Source organism: Copadichromis virginalis, linkage group LG16, assembly GCF_057382275.1.
Source record: "Copadichromis virginalis isolate Kocher_CV1m ecotype Utaka linkage group LG16, C_Virginalis_male_GT1.1, whole genome shotgun sequence".
In the NCBI taxonomy this organism is placed as follows: domain Eukaryota; kingdom Metazoa; phylum Chordata; class Actinopteri; order Cichliformes; family Cichlidae; genus Copadichromis; species Copadichromis virginalis.
The window spans coordinates 35,961,356-35,979,480 of NC_140633.1; the positions used below are offsets into that span (position 1 = coordinate 35,961,356).

Below are 18,125 nucleotides of genomic sequence, written 5' to 3' on the forward strand. Positions count from 1 at the left end.
AAACGTTTCTCGTCTAAGAGACTTCTTCAGTCTCCAAAGTGTTTTCGTTGCCTAACCTGAACCATAGATTGGTATTGTGAGCTGAGTGACTACCATCCACTCAGACCACCTTGATGCAGTTCATCATTGCAACTTCATTATTAAAACAAACAAACATGTCTCTGCATACATGGATAAAATCTTGCCTGGTTATCTACTAGACTCACAGGAAGCAGGCAGGCTGATGGTTCCCAGATTGCACCAAACGTACTGGAAAAACAGTTTGATGTAAATTCTTAGAGATTGGATCGACTTGTTTTTGTAATTGAGGTTTACTAACTGAAATGAAAGTGCCACGATCAAATTTGTTTACAATCTTTTGCTGAAACATGTCATTTTTTTGTCCATTCTTTAGACAGTGCAGTTACATTTCTGCTTTTGGATAAGCTTTGCACAGGGTTTTTTTAAAGTTAATAACAATATAATATAGTTTGCTTTTCACATATTCTAACCTATTAAAATCCTTCTCCAGGTTGTCGTGTTGTTATTCAAGTAACACGAACACAAAATCTGATCTGAACATCCTAGTGTGTGACTAAAGTACCATTCAAACAGTGTCTTCACCGGTCCATGTAATGAACACATTTGACTGTTTTGTGCATAATTTACTCAGAAAATTAGTCTGGCATATTAAGTATGTTTTTGGAGACTGTGAGATCTCCACTAGAATGTAAAACAATAATTTGTGGGTTTGATGACAGCAGATGTTTGCACTTATCAATCCACTGATGTGAGGCTTAAGATGTTTACTTAATTTCTTTCACTGCCTTAACAATCTTTGGAATAAATATTCATTGAATAAAATGCACCACAAGTGTCATTTTAGATGTGAGGATAAAGATAATGATTACACTTTGATGATTATGCTTTTGCACCACGACAGGCATTTAGAGGATCCCATTACAATTTGATGTAATTGCAGAAGTATTTTGATAAGTGAATCACACACACACACTGTGTGTCATGGACTGAATGACTGAGGGGGCTTAGAGGCACATGTTCTACTCTGTGAAGAGCCACGCTGATCAGTATATTGACAGCTTGTCGAGTTGCACCTGTATTAGTTGACAATGCCTGTCTAATGCAAGCAGTGCATTTCATAGTATAGCCATGATTGGATTTCAGACTGAAATCAAGCTTTAGTCTGTTGCTTGTAATGATTTGAAGTTTTGTGACGGCTCATTCAGTTAATCAGCAGGGTTCCCACATCCTCCCATCTCTGCAGTGGTCCATACTGCAGATGTTGGGAATTTCAGATTAAAGACATGGTGACTGCTGAGTGCATGCATAAGCATCCTTAGCTGGATTACCGAGTAATAAGCTTTCAGTTAAAGGCATAAAGCATAAAACAAATCTGAGATACTGTGAGTAAAAAAAAGACACACCGGAGCAGATTCAGAATTTAGATGAGCATCTAACTGTAGCTCAGAGGTGTAAGACCCTGGGCTCAGTACTCCGACACTCGAGGGTGATATTATACGCAACAAAAAGTGGAGAAGGGTAGAGCTGAAGTAAGAAGTAGAAAAGATATGATAGAAAAGAAAGCAGAGCCTTGGCAGGAGGAGGGAATGTGGGTCACCAGGGACAAGGGAACATAAGGAAGTTCTTGCTGGAAATGTTGACTCTTTGCCTTCTGTTGGATTGTATCTGAAACTTGACTGGAGAAGAAATGTCACTGTACCACTGGGGAGGCAAAAAGTGGGACAGACTGCCCGGTGATTGCAAAGTGCTTCATGGCATGCAGTCAATTTACTGCACCTTGTACCACGTACTGTTTTGAATAGGTTTATCTTCCCTCCCTGTGTCTTTGGTGTTGTGCCTGCTCCTTTTTTCTGTTTGGCAATTCTCATAAAGACATGTTTAATTGGATAGCACTGAACCTTTCTGCTCAAGGCATTGCTTCGTACGCATATAAGGAAAAAGCCATCACTGGCTTTATCGGATGGTATTGCATACTTTTGAAAATAATTTGCCACTCAGTTAAACTACATTCATAGCAAATGAAAACCCAACTGAAGCAGCAAAGTTAATTGTGTTTCTTTTTAGTTTCAGTTGGCTTTTTTTTTTTTTTTTTTTTAAGGAAATCAATTTCAGAGTCATTGAAGCTTTATGTTCTGAATAAAAATGAAAGAAAGTGAAGTACCATTGATCCTACCAAACAAAGTGATGGTGGCTCTATATGTTGTGGAATACTGAACACAGTTTGGCTCTTCTTTGGGACTTTCTTTAATGAAGAATGAACGAATGAAGTTTCATTGTCATGCATTTTATATTTCAGATAGGAGTCAAATATGGAACAAAACTATGGACTTTCATGACTCAGAAAATGAACTGAAATGTCCAAAACCATTTTTAAGAGCTTGAAAAAAAAAGGTGTCTCACGTATTTAAACCCTAGTGGGGTTTGTCCGTCGAGAGGCGGTTGCTGACCTACTATTAATCATGTGTGCTGTCACATGATCCAAGGTGTGAAAAAAGGTGTATGTCGTTACACCAGAGGGTTTGGGTGAAACCTCTGTGACACCTTGCCTCACCCTATCATACGACATATTAAAGTCATATGCTATTATTATTACTATTTAGCAGCAAATTAATAATTACACGTTTCAAGAGAATTTATTGTAACTCTTCCCTCTTTTACTTTCTTAGATAAGAAGAACCCATGTCATTTACCCCAGGCTCCCGGTCCCTGTCGAGGGCTCGTGTCACGCTTCTTCTTTGACAGCTCGAGTCAGGAGTGCAAGCAGTTCTATTATGGAGGATGTTTTGGCAATGCCAACAATTTCAGGACCATGGCTGAGTGTCAGGCAAAGTGTCTAAATCCAGGTAGGGATGCACTTGCATTCACTAATGCAGTTCACTGACTGTTGTTTTGAAGCGTTCTCTGATTTCTTCCATAGTCATATCTGCTTTTGATGAAGTCCTACATGAGGACCCAAAGATCACAGCCTTTCATTACAGCTTAATGGTCTTTATCCTCTGTATACAGAGAGTTCTCTAATCTTTTCATAATGTTAGAATCTGTAAAATTGCATGTAAAGAAACATTATTTTTTCTCCCTCACAGAGTGGAGAATCCTTTATTTTCTTTGCTTACTTTATCAATCATTTTCTTTTGAAAGGTTCCGCTGGCATCAAATTGTATATCAGCACGTTATTTTAAGCATGTTATATGTTGTCTTTGTACTGATTTTGATTAAACACATGGTTTGAATAACTTGTAAATCATTTGGATTTTGTGTATATTTTACACACAATAGCTTTCTTTTATTGGAAACATGGCCAGTTGCTGTGCATCAACAGAAAACCCATTTCAGTGAGGTGACATAATCAAAATAATTCTACCTCTGAAAATTAACTTTGTGATGACTTTTAGCTGACCGTGAAATCACATTCCACCTTGATTTAGCATTTAAATGGTTTTAAAGTGACCAAAGCATACTCAATTATACCAGACTTTAGGCATAAGTCGTTTAAATATTGAAATTTTAGGAAAATAACGAGCAAGTCGCTCGGCTGTGACCAGTTCTGCCAAAAGACCATGTTGTAGAGAGAATCGATTTTAATTCCACACAGACGAATGTTTAGTTTCATTTATAGACAAAATGTTTGCAAAACAACACCTTTTCCCAGCTGATGCTAATGTAATTAAACGTGCTTTAATTATGATTGATCAGGGGGATATACACTGAACAAAAATATAAACGCAACACTTTTGTTTTTGCTCCCATTCCCCATGGGATGGACGTAGAGACCTAAAATTCATTCCAGATACACAATATAGCCATCCCTCCCAAACAGTGGTCACAAATCAGTCCAAATGTGTGGTAGTGGGCACATCTGCTATATTGAGATAATCCATCCCACCTCACAGGTGTGCCACATCAGGATGCTGATCTGACATCATGAGTAGTGCACAGGTGTACCTCAGACTGCCCACAACAAAAGGCCACCCTGGAATGTGCAGTTTTTTGCGCTATTGGGGGTCTGGGGACCCAGAACCGGTCAGTATCTGGTGTGACCACCATTTGCCTCATGCAGTGCAACACATGGTCGCATGGAGTCTATCAGATTGTCAATTGTGGCCTGTGGAATGTTGGTCCACTCCACTTCAATGGCTGTGCGAGGTTGTTGGATATTCGTGGGAACTGGTACACGCTGTCGTATACGCCGGTCAAGCACATCCCGAACATGCTCAATGGGTGACATGTCCGGTGAGTATGCTGGCCATGCAAGAACTGGGACATTCTCAGCTGCCATCTGCCCTGAACAATGTGAACCATGATTCATCCGTGAAGCGCACACCTCTCCAACGTGCCAGACGCCATCGAATGTGAGCATTTGCCCACACAAGTCTGTTACGGCGACGAGCTGGAGTCAGGTCAAGACCCCCATTGAGGACGACGGGCATGCAGTTGAGCGTCCCTGAGACGGTTTCTGACAGTCTGTGCAGAAATTGTTTGGTTGTGCAAACCAATTGTTCCAGCAGCTGTCTGGGTGGCTGGTCTCAGACGATCTTGGAGGTGAACCTGCTGGATGTGGAGGTCCTGGGCTGGTGTGGTTACACGAGGTCTGCGGTTGTGAGGCCGGTTGGATGTGCTGCCATATTTTCTGAAACGCCTGTGGAGACGGCTTATGGTTGAGAAATGAACATTCAATGCACGGGCGACAGATCTGGTTGACATTCCTGCTGTCAGCATGCCAATTGCACGCTCCCTCATTGCTTGTGGCATCTGTGGCATTTTGCTGTGAGACAAAACTGCACATTCCAGGGTGGCCTTTTTTTGTGGGCAGTCTGAGGTACACCTGTGCACTACTCATGATGTCAGATCAGCATCCTGATGTGGCACACCTGTGAGGTGGGATGGATTATCTCAATATAGCAGATGTGCCCACTACCACACATTTGGACTGATTTGTGACCACTGTTTGGGAGGGATGGTTATATTGTGTATCTGGAATGAATTTTAGGTCTCTACGTCCATCCCATGGGGAATGGGAGCAAAAACAAAAGTGTTGCGTTTATATTTTTGTTCAGTGTAATTAAATTTGTTCCAACTATAGTAGGTCTTGATGCTCAAACATCCAGGTAAAAAAAATCCCCAAAGGTTGATTCTGTTCATCTGGATGTAGCGTTTTCAGGAGGAGAAACATCATGTCCAGATGAACAGAATCAACTTTTCGAGATAAATACAGCAGGACTGATGTTCTGTGGATGGCAGTCGAGACACATGTTCTCAGATGTTGCTTTTCTCTTTTGTCCGTGTCAATATGGTGAACCCTACCACAGCACCAGAATCTCCTTCTCCAAGAAAAGACGATGTTCAGCCAATCATCGAGACTGGTAACGATGACTGTACACTGCACTCTGCCTATCTTCTTCTTCTTTCACCTGTTCCCTTTTAGTGTCATCACATCAGGTCATCTTCCTCCATCTCACCCTATCCCTAGCATCCTCCTCTGCCACACCAGCCTTCTGCATGTCCTCCTTTACCACATCCTTGAATCCTCTTTGTGGTCTTCCTCTTCTCCTCCTGCCTGGCAACTTCAGTATATCCACTATCTCCCACCTGCGCATATATTCAAACCATCTCAACATTGCCTTTCTCTGTAATATTCTGTATCTTAAGTAACTGATAAATATAATTATTACTGATGGCATCATTCCCCTTGCAACTGGGATTAAAAAAAAAAAAAAAGAAAACAGTAAAAACCAGAATGAGATGGGCGATTGATGGAGGCATTCAGCCTATGTTGGCATGACTGGAAGCAGAAGGAAACAACATGTCCAAAAATCAGTAAATACTGCACAGATGGACAAATTGCTATTTAGTAATAAGTAGTTACATATGCATGTCATTAGTTAATTAAAGCTTTAGAGTACCAATTTTTTAATTTCATAAAGACGCAAGTAAGCTAATTCCAGTCTTTATGTAATCACTTTCCTGTCGCAATTCTCTGTTTTATGCACAGGTGCAAAATTTGCATTAATGATCACAACTGAGTCTGACAAAGGAAGCAAATTTATTCACTGACTGATTGATGGCTTCCCATATTGTTGCATTTCAGGGGAACAAATTGCAGGGGAACAAATTGCAAATGCACCGTTGGTGCAAGGGAATGACACAAATCCAGAGACAAACGGTAAGAAAATTCCACATTTTCAAGGAGAACTCAATGAGAAATCTTGGATGTAGCATTTAGAATTAAGGCTAATTTGATTTTATTCATGCAAATTGCTTGTTAGGTTACTATTCTTCATAACTCCATAAACACAGAGGCTACATTTCTGAGAACAGCCAGGATTTCACTCAATGTTAGTCTCATAAAGCCAAGTAACACGAGTCAAGAATGTGATATCAATAAAATCAGCCGGCTGTGTAGCTGATTGATGAAGTAAACTTGATCAGTGAGAAAACTGTGAAAAGCTCTGCGACTAAGATACAGTCAGACAATGAAGCACAAAGCTAGAAGCAGTACACGTAGTTTTCATTTATTACACAGAGTATTAGACATGTGGGATAGATTAATGGTCACAAGGCATGATTAAATCACTCATCTTGTCCTCAGTCATTGTTAAATTCTGAAATATGCTCAGACCTGAAAGTAAGCAATTCCAAGCCATTTATTAACTAGAGCAGTTTGTGCTGCCAAAAACTTTTTTGTTATAAAAAGAAGAAAAGAAATTGTCAAGGTGCAGTGATGCATAGATGGTAGACAGCTTGCAGAATTGCTTTTGTTGTGAAAAGCAAAGGGCAGAAACGGAGTGCATCAGTGTCCTCTTCCCACAACTCGTTTGTTACTTTCCCACTCACTAATTTTCGGTGTATTCGCAGTGTGGGAGCATAAATCACAGCTGTCCTGTTGCAAGGCTGTTTTGTACAGCTTGCAGGAAAGAACTGGGAGACCCTGGCTCGTCTCCCATCGCCCTCAACTCATTCAAAGAGTTATAATTCTAAGAATTCAATTTCACTGTTGTCAAAAATATTGAGTAGAAGAGATTCAGGATAAGTTAGCCTCTGTAGTTCCACCATGGAATCAATCTTTTTCTTTTTGAGGGTAATTCTTTGATTTAAAAAAAAACAAAACAAAAAACCCAAAGAACTCGTTGATGTAATAAAGTGTCTCTGAGAAGTAAAGTTGGTATGAATGTTGATTTCAATTCATTAATCAGGTCTTTAAAAGACAGATTTAGAAAATAGGTTTTGGTGATATTTGATGTCACAGTTCACTACTACGATGAACCGAGTTTGACTCTCAAAGTTACAAAAGCCAGAAATGAGCATGAGAGAACGTGGTGTGCATGCTGACGTCTGTCTGCCAAGCAGATGTTGCCATGTTGAAATCAAAGAAATCAAATCAAAGACTGACATCTTGTGGCTGCTCAGTGAAGCACACACTTTGGCTCTGTGGATCTCAGACTTTTTCAGGCATGAAACAGTTCTGGGCAGCTCCTCCGCCCAGAAAGTCATTAAAATCATCTCATCAATAACAATAATAAAAAAGGGAATATAAACTTGAAATTTAGCTAAATAAAATAAAACACAATAGCATCATGAAAACCCTTTATATATTTGCCAGGTTGCCTGCACCCAGTTATGTGCTGTGACTAGTTATAGTTTCTCTGTTTTTGTAACACGGGACATGACAAGTAACAGAAGACCACAGTTTTTCCAGCAAAGCATGTTTATAAAAAGCAGCTGTAGAACTCACTGAATTATCTAATTAATTATTTTTATCAAAGAGAATTTGCAATGCAAACAGTGGCATGACTGGCATGAAACAACACTTTGCGCACCTCACAGCTGTGTATGAGAACTCAAAAGTCGGTCTGATGGGAGCTTAAATGAGCTTTAATCTGCCAGCTCCAGAATACAAAGTCTGTGTGATGTGTGTTTGTGCCCATCTGGACATATTGTTGCAGATAACGGATTCATAGGCAGTGCGGGGGTGTCATTTGTGCTGTGTTTTGCACACTCCCAGGAGCATCTTTTGTGTCCTACATGTGAGAAAGGACAATATGAACAATGCCCTGACCTGGTTCTACCAACATGATCTATTTATGTGTGAGAACTTGTCATACTATATTATGTTTGGAAGTTTAACACAGTGGTGGAATAATTCTTATATATTAACTGTTTGCCTAAAAGACTGAGGCTTTGTGGTGATTTAGGGGTTTGAATTCTTAGCCAGTATATCTGAGTTTGGGTTTCAGACCCAGTGTCAGAAGTTCTTATTGTTAGGCTGATTTCTTTATCAAATGAGTCATTTTTGAGTATTAGCTCTGATTATTATTATTTATTGTATAGAATTATTGCTTTTTCGTGTTCTTTTTTTTCGCTTTTTCTGCAGTGTGACATTATTTTTGGTGACCTTAGCTGAGCCTAGCAAGTTAAATACTGAGATAAATGCTGAACTGTTAAGGTCACTGTTTGTCAGTGAAAATAAGTGTGCATCAGTAGTGAAAAAGAGTCATTGCTCATGGGTCTCCAGTCAGAATATGGAATATGGCCCTACTCTCACCCAGCAGAAAACTACAGAAAAAAACAAAGAGGATGGCTTACACAGCAACTTCCACTCTCAGAATCTGTTACTCCAAGACTCAGCCTGAATATGCCGGTCAAAATCAGTTTCAGGTGGATGAAGCCTAATGCAACAGTACACAAACAGGAATCATTCATCTTCCTCACCTTCAGGCTTGTGGTATCTTCAGCTTATGTCTTAGCTCTCTAATAAAACTAACATAGATCTAATTTAATCAAAGAATTATGTAACATTTTAAGGATGAAATGAAATAAAGTTGGCTGTTTGCTGTTTCTTGTGATTAACAGACTTCACTCTTTCAGAGCTGTGCTTCAGACCTGTGGACAAGGGGACATGTAGTGGTTCAGAGAGCAGATATGCATACATTCCAGAAAAAAAGCGATGCCAGTCATTTTCCTACAGCGGCTGTGGAGGGAATGAAAACAACTTCATAACCCGGAGACACTGCTTCCACAAATGCATCAGAAAGGGTAGGATTATTTTAAGAGATTCACTTTAATCCAATTCTGTTCAGTTTAGTTGATTTATATACTGCCAAATCACAACAGCAGTCACCTGAAGGCACTTATGTTGGTAATAAACCTACAATAATACAAAGAAAACCCCCAACAATCAAACATCCTCCTATGAGCAAGTACTTGGTGACAGTGGGAAGGAAAACCTCCCCTTTAACAGGAAGAAACCTCAAGCAGAACCAGGTTAAGACCCAGGATGACCCAAGGAAGACAGGACAATCTGGAACTGATCAGTTCCAAAGTTTGGCGTACCATGGCATGCTCATTCAGTTAATTTCTTTTTCATTTGTTGTCTTTAATTATTCCATTTTAAAAATCTAATATGAAGACATTTTGTGGTTTATGTTGCAGGTCATGGGAAGAGGATGATGATCCGAGTAAGGAGGAAAAACTTACACAACATTCTTAATTACTCAAGAAGAACACTCGACTCTGCGTGAGATTCTACTCTGCTGTCAGCTGTATTTATGCCAATATATGTTTTGTTTGGGCTTTTTTTTTTTTTTTTTTTTAGCTTTATGCATGTTTTTTTTTCTGCTCTGCAGCCAAGTCTGCCACAACCCCTTGACATCATTGGTCTGCCTCTGTGTTTATAGCAATATGATTTTCTTGACTTGTTGAAACATGTTTATTCATCTCAGGAATAATTTGAGCTTTATGTCATTTAAAAACTCTGTTAATTTTATTTTTGGTCAGACACATGAAAGTAATGCTGTGCTGCACTGTGCAGTTTGGAGTCATTGTTTAGAATCTGCATCTAAATGATGTTCATTAACTGAGATCGTTAGAAGAAAAGACTGCGGGATCCCCCTGTGGTCTAGATACTGGTGGCGGTAGAGGAGAATAAGCAGATGATGATGACGCTGATAGAGAATTTGGATCAAGCTCAAGGACAACCCACACTGGTGGACATGAGGAGGAGCAGGAGTAGATTACAATATGTTGTAATGGAACTAGAGGAGAAGCTGGAGATGGAGAAGCAAGGATATCAACAAGAGGAATGTCACAGATTGGCTCTTTCTTACTGAAATGAAACACATTTTGAAATAAGGGGGGGGGGGGTCACTTTTTGAAGGGAAAAAGTGTGACAAATGAAGCTAAAAGTGACACCAAAGAGGGATGACGTCCTTTCGTCCTAGATGAAGGTGAAGAATAATGATTGGACCCTGAAAAGAAACAAATGAGGGCAGACATTTCAGAGGATTTATTTTTTGAAAAGAAAAAAGCTTCATAAAAACAAACAGAGTTAGCCACTGAGAAATATCATAAAGAGCCTTGTCCTGTTTGCTTGTCTGTGTGCGTCCCTTTGCCGCTCAGACTGCTGCTGCCATGACCTTTAATAAAGAGCTGCCATACATGAATGAAACATATACTGAACAGCTATAGCGTATACATGATGATCATGTCTTTGTCTTTTCAATAATAACTTGCTCAGAAAAGGGCAAGCATAGTATCAAAGAATAATATTTCTGCCTTTCATTACAAAACATTAAAATTTATGACCTTAGCAACAGCCTGAGTGACATACAGAGACAGATGAGCTTCGATATCGCAGCAGGATAGTCGTGTTTTCGATTTACATCAGAATTTATGGAAAAAAATATAACATCGTACAAGCAGACTTTGAAATAATTGCTACACCGTGCTGCTGAGGACTGTGCTCTCTGTTGGTGTCGTTGTACGTCAGGCAGCATCTCATATTCTTCTGTAGCACACTTGGCTTGGGATAACAGATCTTGTGTAAAAATGATTTTTTAATTACATAAATTTGATTTTTAATGAATTAAACTTGTTATTCGCATTGTTTCTATGGCTTATTGACAAAAAACATTTGTTTGGCTGATGTTTATGCTCTGGGCACTAATGCTTTGCACTGCAGTTATTATATGTATACATATTTTATGTCTTTCTATTTTTACGATCAGATATTATCGTTTCGATATAAACTTCTCACTATAGCCTTAATGGGAATACATCTAATGCATATTTACTGTGTATGTACAGCAGCTGATGCTATTCTACTGTGGTATTGGCATAGTTTCTCTTCAGTGTGAACGGCAGCATTAAAGTTGTGCACAATTCTTCGTCCAGAATTGAATTTTTTTTAAGCAACTCCACAATCAAGAAACCATCACAGCTGTAAATCATTGTGAACAGGATAATGACTGTATTGTTGTTTGTTGTTGATTTTTTTATGACTTTAAATCAATGTTTTCAAGCTTTGGAATGTTGTTGGTAAGAAAAGCCAGAAGGGGGCAGTGTTGTGTAAAGAAAGACGTTTGTGAGCAGCAGACGAACAGTGCTGTTTACTGTACATGGCTGTAATGGATGGGACTGAAAGTTTATATAATACATTTCAACAATCCTATTGTGTTTCGTGTTTATTTACTCTCTTTCCATCTCTTTTAGTTTGAGTGACAAGTCCAGAGTTTTACACTGGAAAACAAAGAATAGCAAAATGGCCTTCAGAACTCTAAATAAGACAACAGAAATCGTTTAGAGTTGCAAGAATTGTCAACTGAACTATCAGCTTTATAACAACATAAAGCTGACAATTTACACCCTGCACAACAGTCCGTTATTGTTGTGCAGGGTGGGGGTGAATTTTTTTAAGCATCCTTCTAGGTTACCTCTGTTGTAGGCTAGTGCAGAATCCACAGCCTGCATATTTTCAGTGGAATCTGGGTAATTTTCAAGACTTGATCTCTGTTTTGTTATTGATTACTTTATTACGCTATTTTTATTCAAGTCTGTAGAAAATGCTTTCATAAAGCTGCACAAGACAATAATTTCAGAATGTCAAATCAATGCATCTCATGTGAAAGACATTCTCTATACTGACAAACCCACTGAGACGTATCACCTGATATAGTTCTAGTTTTATAGGATGGAACTTTCTCCTGTTTTGAGTGAAGAAACACTCTTGAACCCATACACAATCATCGTTTAATAGTTAGCTGGTAAGCTGCTGGAATATATCGCTCTCATCTACAATAGAAATATAAGAGTGGTGCAAGAACTTTGTAAGTCTTTTTCCTCTAAAATGAAAAGTGGATCCAAATCATGCTAGCTAAGTGAGTCCAACAGCATAACAGAGACACAACATCCCATCAGTGCAGGATCAAGGGTTCAGATATTTCCTTCAGTCTGTTACGCCTCTGTTTGTGTGCTTTACCAGCTGGCGGTAACCCTCGTTGTGGCTGAAATCACTCAATATCAACTGAATTCTGAGTGTGTAAATCCACTCTGACACCGTGTTCAAATCATAATCTCACAGAGCAATTCCTTATAGTTTACAGAAAATGCAGCCTCCTACAGAAACACATCTATAAGTAAATGCTAATGAGATTATGTTTTTACCTGTATTTCTAGCTTATAATACAATAAATCCTCATCATATGTCAGATCCCACAGTGGAATAATGTTTGTCTGTATCTTACTTTACTAGAAAGTGTCGATGTATATATGTGGCCTGTCAAGAAAACACATTCCCCTGGCAGTAGACTCATTTTATCGGTGCATATATGTTTATGGCTTTAGAAAGCATCCAGTACTTTCATAGCAGCAGTTTGGTTTGAAACTGCAGCTGGTTTGAAACAGAGAAGGTCAGAGAAGCAAAAGGGATTCAAAAGCTACAAAAAGTGCTTTTACCTGTGTGTGATCAGTAATGACCCATCCACCAAATAACGAAGAATCCATTTATAAGAAATGTATGAATGCGTGGTAGGCTAGATGCACAATTATAGATCACGGGTAGAAGTAAAATAAAATATAAGCCGATGTCTTAACCCAGCCATAAAGGAAGAAAATTAACAAAAATGGAGGCTTAGACGTATGCTTTAAATGTCCCCGTGTTTAAAATGATCCATTTCATTGTTTCTGCAGGCTTGGAACGAAAAGATCACTCAAAATGCACAAAACAGTTTCCCCGGTGAAGTGCCCGTGAGCAAAAACACTCTTTGATAACACAAACTGTGGATACACGCCTGCATTAGCGTGTAGGAGTGAAAGGGGCACATCATCCTGCACTGTGCCGAGCTCGCCACAGATCGCAGGTCCTCAGCTGTAGCCTACAGTGTGATGTAACAGGAAGTAGTGGGTTGCCTTCCAACGTCAACCTGACAGCCGTCTGAGTTGCGCTCATTGAGCGCCGGAGGTCCACCGTGTCCAGTTCTCTGCGCTGAAGCCGAGGAGGAAAAGACGCTTTGGGGGACTGCTCTGAGAGTTTATTGCGGTTCCTGCCTCTGCGCTCCGGGTGGATTTTACTCTGTGGTAGGACGTGCTACAGTGAAGTGTGAATTGCGGTCTACGCGCTGTGTCTCTTCCATGTTTTGTAGGCAATTTGAGCCGCAGTCACGTCGAATGCAATTAGCGCAGAGTTGACAGGGCATTCTGTTGCTTTATCCAGGGCATTTCAACTGTATGTGCACTGAGGGAGCCGGGGAACATGCACTTATAGAATGGCTGAGCCCACTCTGAACGATGAGCATCCGCTTGAGCCGCATTGTCCCTCTGTCAGGAGCTGAATGCAAGAAATGTCGAGGTGTAGGAAGAAAATAAAGAAACGGCTTTGTTTGTGCGCTTTGGACAGAGACCAACAAAGCGCGTTGTGCGTGATTATTTGTATCAAATTTATATATTAGTTCCGTCTAATGAGACATTCGCACTCACCCCTGTCCCGTTTTCAGGTGGTTTTAGGATCTTTTCACACGCGCAGAAATGATAACACTGTTGGTAAATGAATTCAGAGGTTACATTTTAAGATGCATGCATGGTCAATTTAGATTTTACATGTAATCTATACACCTACTAATGACTGATACCTCATAGGAAGGGATGAGACGCAGTCAGGCGTTTGTTTAGATTTTTTACATTAATTAAACGGAATAAGAAAAAGAATCAGCTCCATTCAGCACCGAGGCTTTGATGTAAGCGACGGCCACTGGTTGCTAAATCATCTGCATGGTTACATAAGGGGCAGATTTGGACATGTTGGAAGTTTGTGGGCTGGACAGTGAAAGGGATCATGATGATGATGATGATGAATGATGGTTGTGATGATGGTGGTGTGTAGGAGGAGGATGTGATGACGATGGCCACAATTGGCGGACTATATTCTGCTGAGGAAAGATGCATTCGAGTCATTACAAGGGAGGTGACAGAGCAGAGGTAACTCCCAATCTGAAGCTGACTGGGTTTTTAACAGATGAGTTTCTAGATATGTTTGAACTCCGTGGGTTTTGCAATGTCGAGGTGGAGTATTCTCAGATGACTTCTTGTGTTTATTAAATGTTGTTTAGCCTAATTTAGCACTTTTGTTATGGTGATTGGGAAATATCAGCAGTTGAATTCATTCAAAAGGTTGAGCCAAAAGATTTTATGTGCCGCTTTTATTTGCTGCTCTGCTTTTAAACGTGCAATTTCAACTCATGCCTTAAGTATTTGAACTCTCCACGACCAATGAAAGAGGATGTTTGGAAAACTAAAAGAATTCTGTTAAATATTAAGTAAGTTGCTTTGGTCACTTCAGATCATTTAAAATGTGATAAGTTTAAGATGCAGAAAAATTCGTTTCAAAGCACATGTTTGGCCCAAAGTTAACTTCTTCTTCTTGGAATAAACACATTTTTAGATCTCATTTCAAGATGAACACTGATTAATATTTCATAAAAGGGCTAACATAAACAACAGAAACAGACATTTCTAATTAAAAATGACTAAAAAGTGCTTTAACTTTGGATTATTTTGTACAAAACCAGCAACTTTGAAGGAGCTTCTTTTACTAGTTGCATGTCAGAAATCACTTTAACGAAAGTATATTAACATTATTTAACAGTTTTCAAGAAAAATCAGAGAAATATTAAGCAGAAATATAGCAGCACTAGTTAATTTCTGCTTTGCTGTCTCTGTGATGATCTCACAGATGTTCAGATTTGTCACGCACACCTCAAAAACAAAAACAGCCCATTACTGCAGTGCTCCACCCTGAATGTCACACCTAGTTAAATGTTAAATGTTCAAGTTTACATTATATGCACATGTTTATTCTTAAGTATGGGAAAGGTAAAATAACGTTGAGAAATGCCAGAAAGTAAGCCTAGTAAAACAGTGGATCTGCTTTCCTGCCCATGCATGTCGGCCGTCAAGACACTTTGGACAGTGAACGTATCGAAGCTGCCAGTTGGCAGGGCTGTCTGATGAGTCTTTGAGGCCATTTCGCTCTGACATCTTCCAGCGGCTCAGGCCTACACCAAATTCATGAGCCGATTGTGCAATGGGAGTGTCGTGCAGCTCATCACATTTAACCCATGCTGAGTGTTTACTGCCCACGTCTAGAAAGCAACTATTAAATGTGGGTGAGACAAAGATCTTGGCAGCAAAGCTCCCCAAACCTTTGCAGTCTTCATGATATAGCAGAGCTTCTCCTACAGCCATGGCATTTAGAAAGCTGTGCTAGTGGCAGCTCATTTGCAGTGTAGCCGATTCATATGGAGAACCGTGAAAAATAAATTTCTTCAGGCCTTAGAAGAAGCTCTCGTGTGGCTTTTTTGTAGTGATAATACGTGTGTTGAAACTGGAGCTTTTTGTGAAGAATTTATCCTGTAAACTCCAGGTGACCTTCTCTGGTGAGTGCAAAGGCCATCCGATTCACAGTCACAAGCGTAATGATGTTTCTCGTAAAGCGTCACCCCTCATAAATCACCAGGACACAGCTCCTGATCGATTCCTCTGTTTACTTCCTCATCCTGTTGGGGACACTGCAGACCTCTCAGACCTCTATAAAAACCTTCATGACCACAGGTTTCTTGCAGCACCTTTCACTGTCTGTCAGATGTATTTAAATTGATTTCCTATCATGTTTCAAACTGAGTCTCCACCTCTTTTATATATTATATATTTTCTTCCCTGCTCACTCAAGACTGAAGCTATCGTATTACACAAAAGCACATATGCAGCACTCCCCTCAGCTTCTGGATTCAGTTTCAGGGATATGAAACCTTTTGAGGTAATTTTTCCACTCATACATTATGATGGGTAAATGTATTTCTCATCTCCAGTTTAAATTGAGGTGCCTGATGGGACGTGTCGCAGCCTAATGTCGTCGGGAGCAGCTTCAGGACGGCTTTGTTGCTGTGTAGTGATTGGCATTTTGAACTGCAGCGCTCTGCGAAGGATAGAAGGAAAAGGCTGCATGGTTTCTAAGGGTCTTCCATGTTTGTGTGAGCTAAACAAACTGAGTGATACAAGCTTCTTGATTTAGTGTGTGGGAGGGGGCTTCTGGCATACACAATAGAGGAAATGGTCCCTGGGAAGAGCTGCATGTTTGTCTTCCAAAGGTGAACCTGGAGTACTAGCAGATGAGTATAGAGCAATTTTGTTTGTTTTTTTCGCCATATAAACTCATAATAAATTCTTGGGGCTTTGATGGAAGATCATTAATAAATAATCTGGTACATTAAGTGCAGAGATTTCTTGTTTGAGAGAGCTTGTTTCCAACCACTTAACACTGCTTCACATTCCTCTTCCACCCTGCGTTTTCTGCAGCTCTGAGCAAATGTCTGCAGCAGCCATTTCTGTTGGATTTCCAATTAGCTAACTTACTCTAGCGTGAAAATACGACTATTATTACTTTCAAGCCCAGGCTGCCGTAAGCTGTGCCAAAAATCTCTCCATTTTATTGTAGTTAATTGGTTTTCAAGGTTAATAAAAGTCTCAAATTGCTTGTTTCCCCATTGAAAAACACAATATGTTATTGTCTGTAGTCTGTGTAATGGTCAATATCATAACGTTGCTTTGGTTAAACATATAGGGAACTATAGCCACTGGGAAAAAGCTCTGTTTGCTGTAAGGGATTATTTGTGCATTGCAATACCATGAGTGGCCACTAGGAAAGATTAGCAGGAAGGATGACTAGAAGCAACTAAGGGTAATATTTAAAATTCATTACATTACAAGATTACGGATGTTAAAATGGTCTGCAAGACAATTCTCTACAAAAGTCTTGAGCCACCTCTCATTTTTAAATATTTTGTTTCCAAAGAGTCAGACTGTTGTATTTTTTTAAGTGATCTGGAGCAATGGTTGGCTCAAGACCTTTGCAGCCTATGGTCTAAATATACTGACTAGCCAATCTCAAAGCTAGATTTGGAGGTGTAGTACTGACATGACTCTCCTCCTTGTTATGGAGCTAGGATTCAAAATGTATTATAGAGCCTCTTAGCAGCTCACATGCAATTATTAACACCCCAGGACAGGAAAATACCTTATAAAAGCCTTAGCATGTGCACTGACAACCGTAAAACTGCCCCAAATATTGCAAATGTGTCTGAGCTTTCTTTTTTGTGGCAATGAAAGGAAGTGCTGTAACATTTTAACTGTATATTTTTGTCATTAACATTAGAACAAAAAGGTAATCTGAGAACTCTTAACATTTTATTTTGTAAAAAGTTACACCCAATACTACTAGTGACACAGTATCCATGTAACCATCAGACATGCATGAGACTGATGCTCTGCGTAGCGTTGAAGCCAGACAGAGCCACAGACCGTATAATGCACTAGATTTCCTGCTAATGCTGCTTTACTGTCCAGCTTACAGACAGGATCTTGTCTTGCTCTGGATCCTTATCTTGCTGACCTCTCTAGTGACTAAGCAGACATCTACTGGGGAGGTTTGCATGCTAGTTACTCCTCAGCCTTACCAAACAAACACTGTCTGCCTTCAACCTCTTGTAGCATGCAATAATTCTTTTACTTGTTAATTTTTTGTGGTTTGAATAGTTTGTCTTATTTTCTCCGATTAACACTTAATTTTCTCAATCTTTTTACAGGTAAAAGTTTTTTGTTTTTTTTTTTACTGATAACAAGCGGTCCGTTATAAATTTAAAATAACTTTGCACCCTTTGTGACAGCAATAAGGGACAATGTCATGTAAAACTAACTGTAAATGACCGTTATTCAGATATTCTCCACAAAAACAAATATATTTATTGAAGCTCTCATGTGTGGGCTAAGCTGTTAAAATGTTT

The 18,125-nt window shown here is 39.5% G+C and overlaps 2 protein-coding genes across 3 annotated transcripts in view; both read left to right on the forward strand.

The window, feature by feature from the left end:
* tfpia (tissue factor pathway inhibitor a) overlaps window positions 1-11,464 on the forward strand; it is a 51,339-nt gene extending 39,875 nt beyond the window's left edge. Inside the window, exons 3-7 of one of the 2 annotated variants that reach the window (XM_085434598.1) lie at window positions 2,688-2,864; window positions 5,328-5,381; window positions 6,107-6,181; window positions 8,884-9,051; window positions 9,448-11,464. In XM_085434598.1, the coding sequence (XP_085290724.1) occupies window positions 2,688-2,864; window positions 5,328-5,381; window positions 6,107-6,181; window positions 8,884-9,051; window positions 9,448-9,536 (563 nt within the window). In that variant the 3' untranslated portion in view covers window positions 9,537-11,464. The remainder of the gene's footprint in view (window positions 1-2,687; window positions 2,865-5,327; window positions 5,382-6,106; window positions 6,182-8,883; window positions 9,052-9,447) is intronic. The other variant, XM_085434599.1, reaches the window with a different exon arrangement.
* Window positions 11,465-13,220: 1,756 nt separating this feature from the next.
* The window catches only part of calcrla (calcitonin receptor-like a), a 29,003-nt gene continuing 24,098 nt past the window's right edge, over window positions 13,221-18,125 (forward strand). The window contains exon 1 of the mRNA XM_085434600.1: window positions 13,221-13,368. The gene's annotated coding sequence lies outside the window, so the exon portion shown is untranslated. The remainder of the gene's footprint in view (window positions 13,369-18,125) is intronic.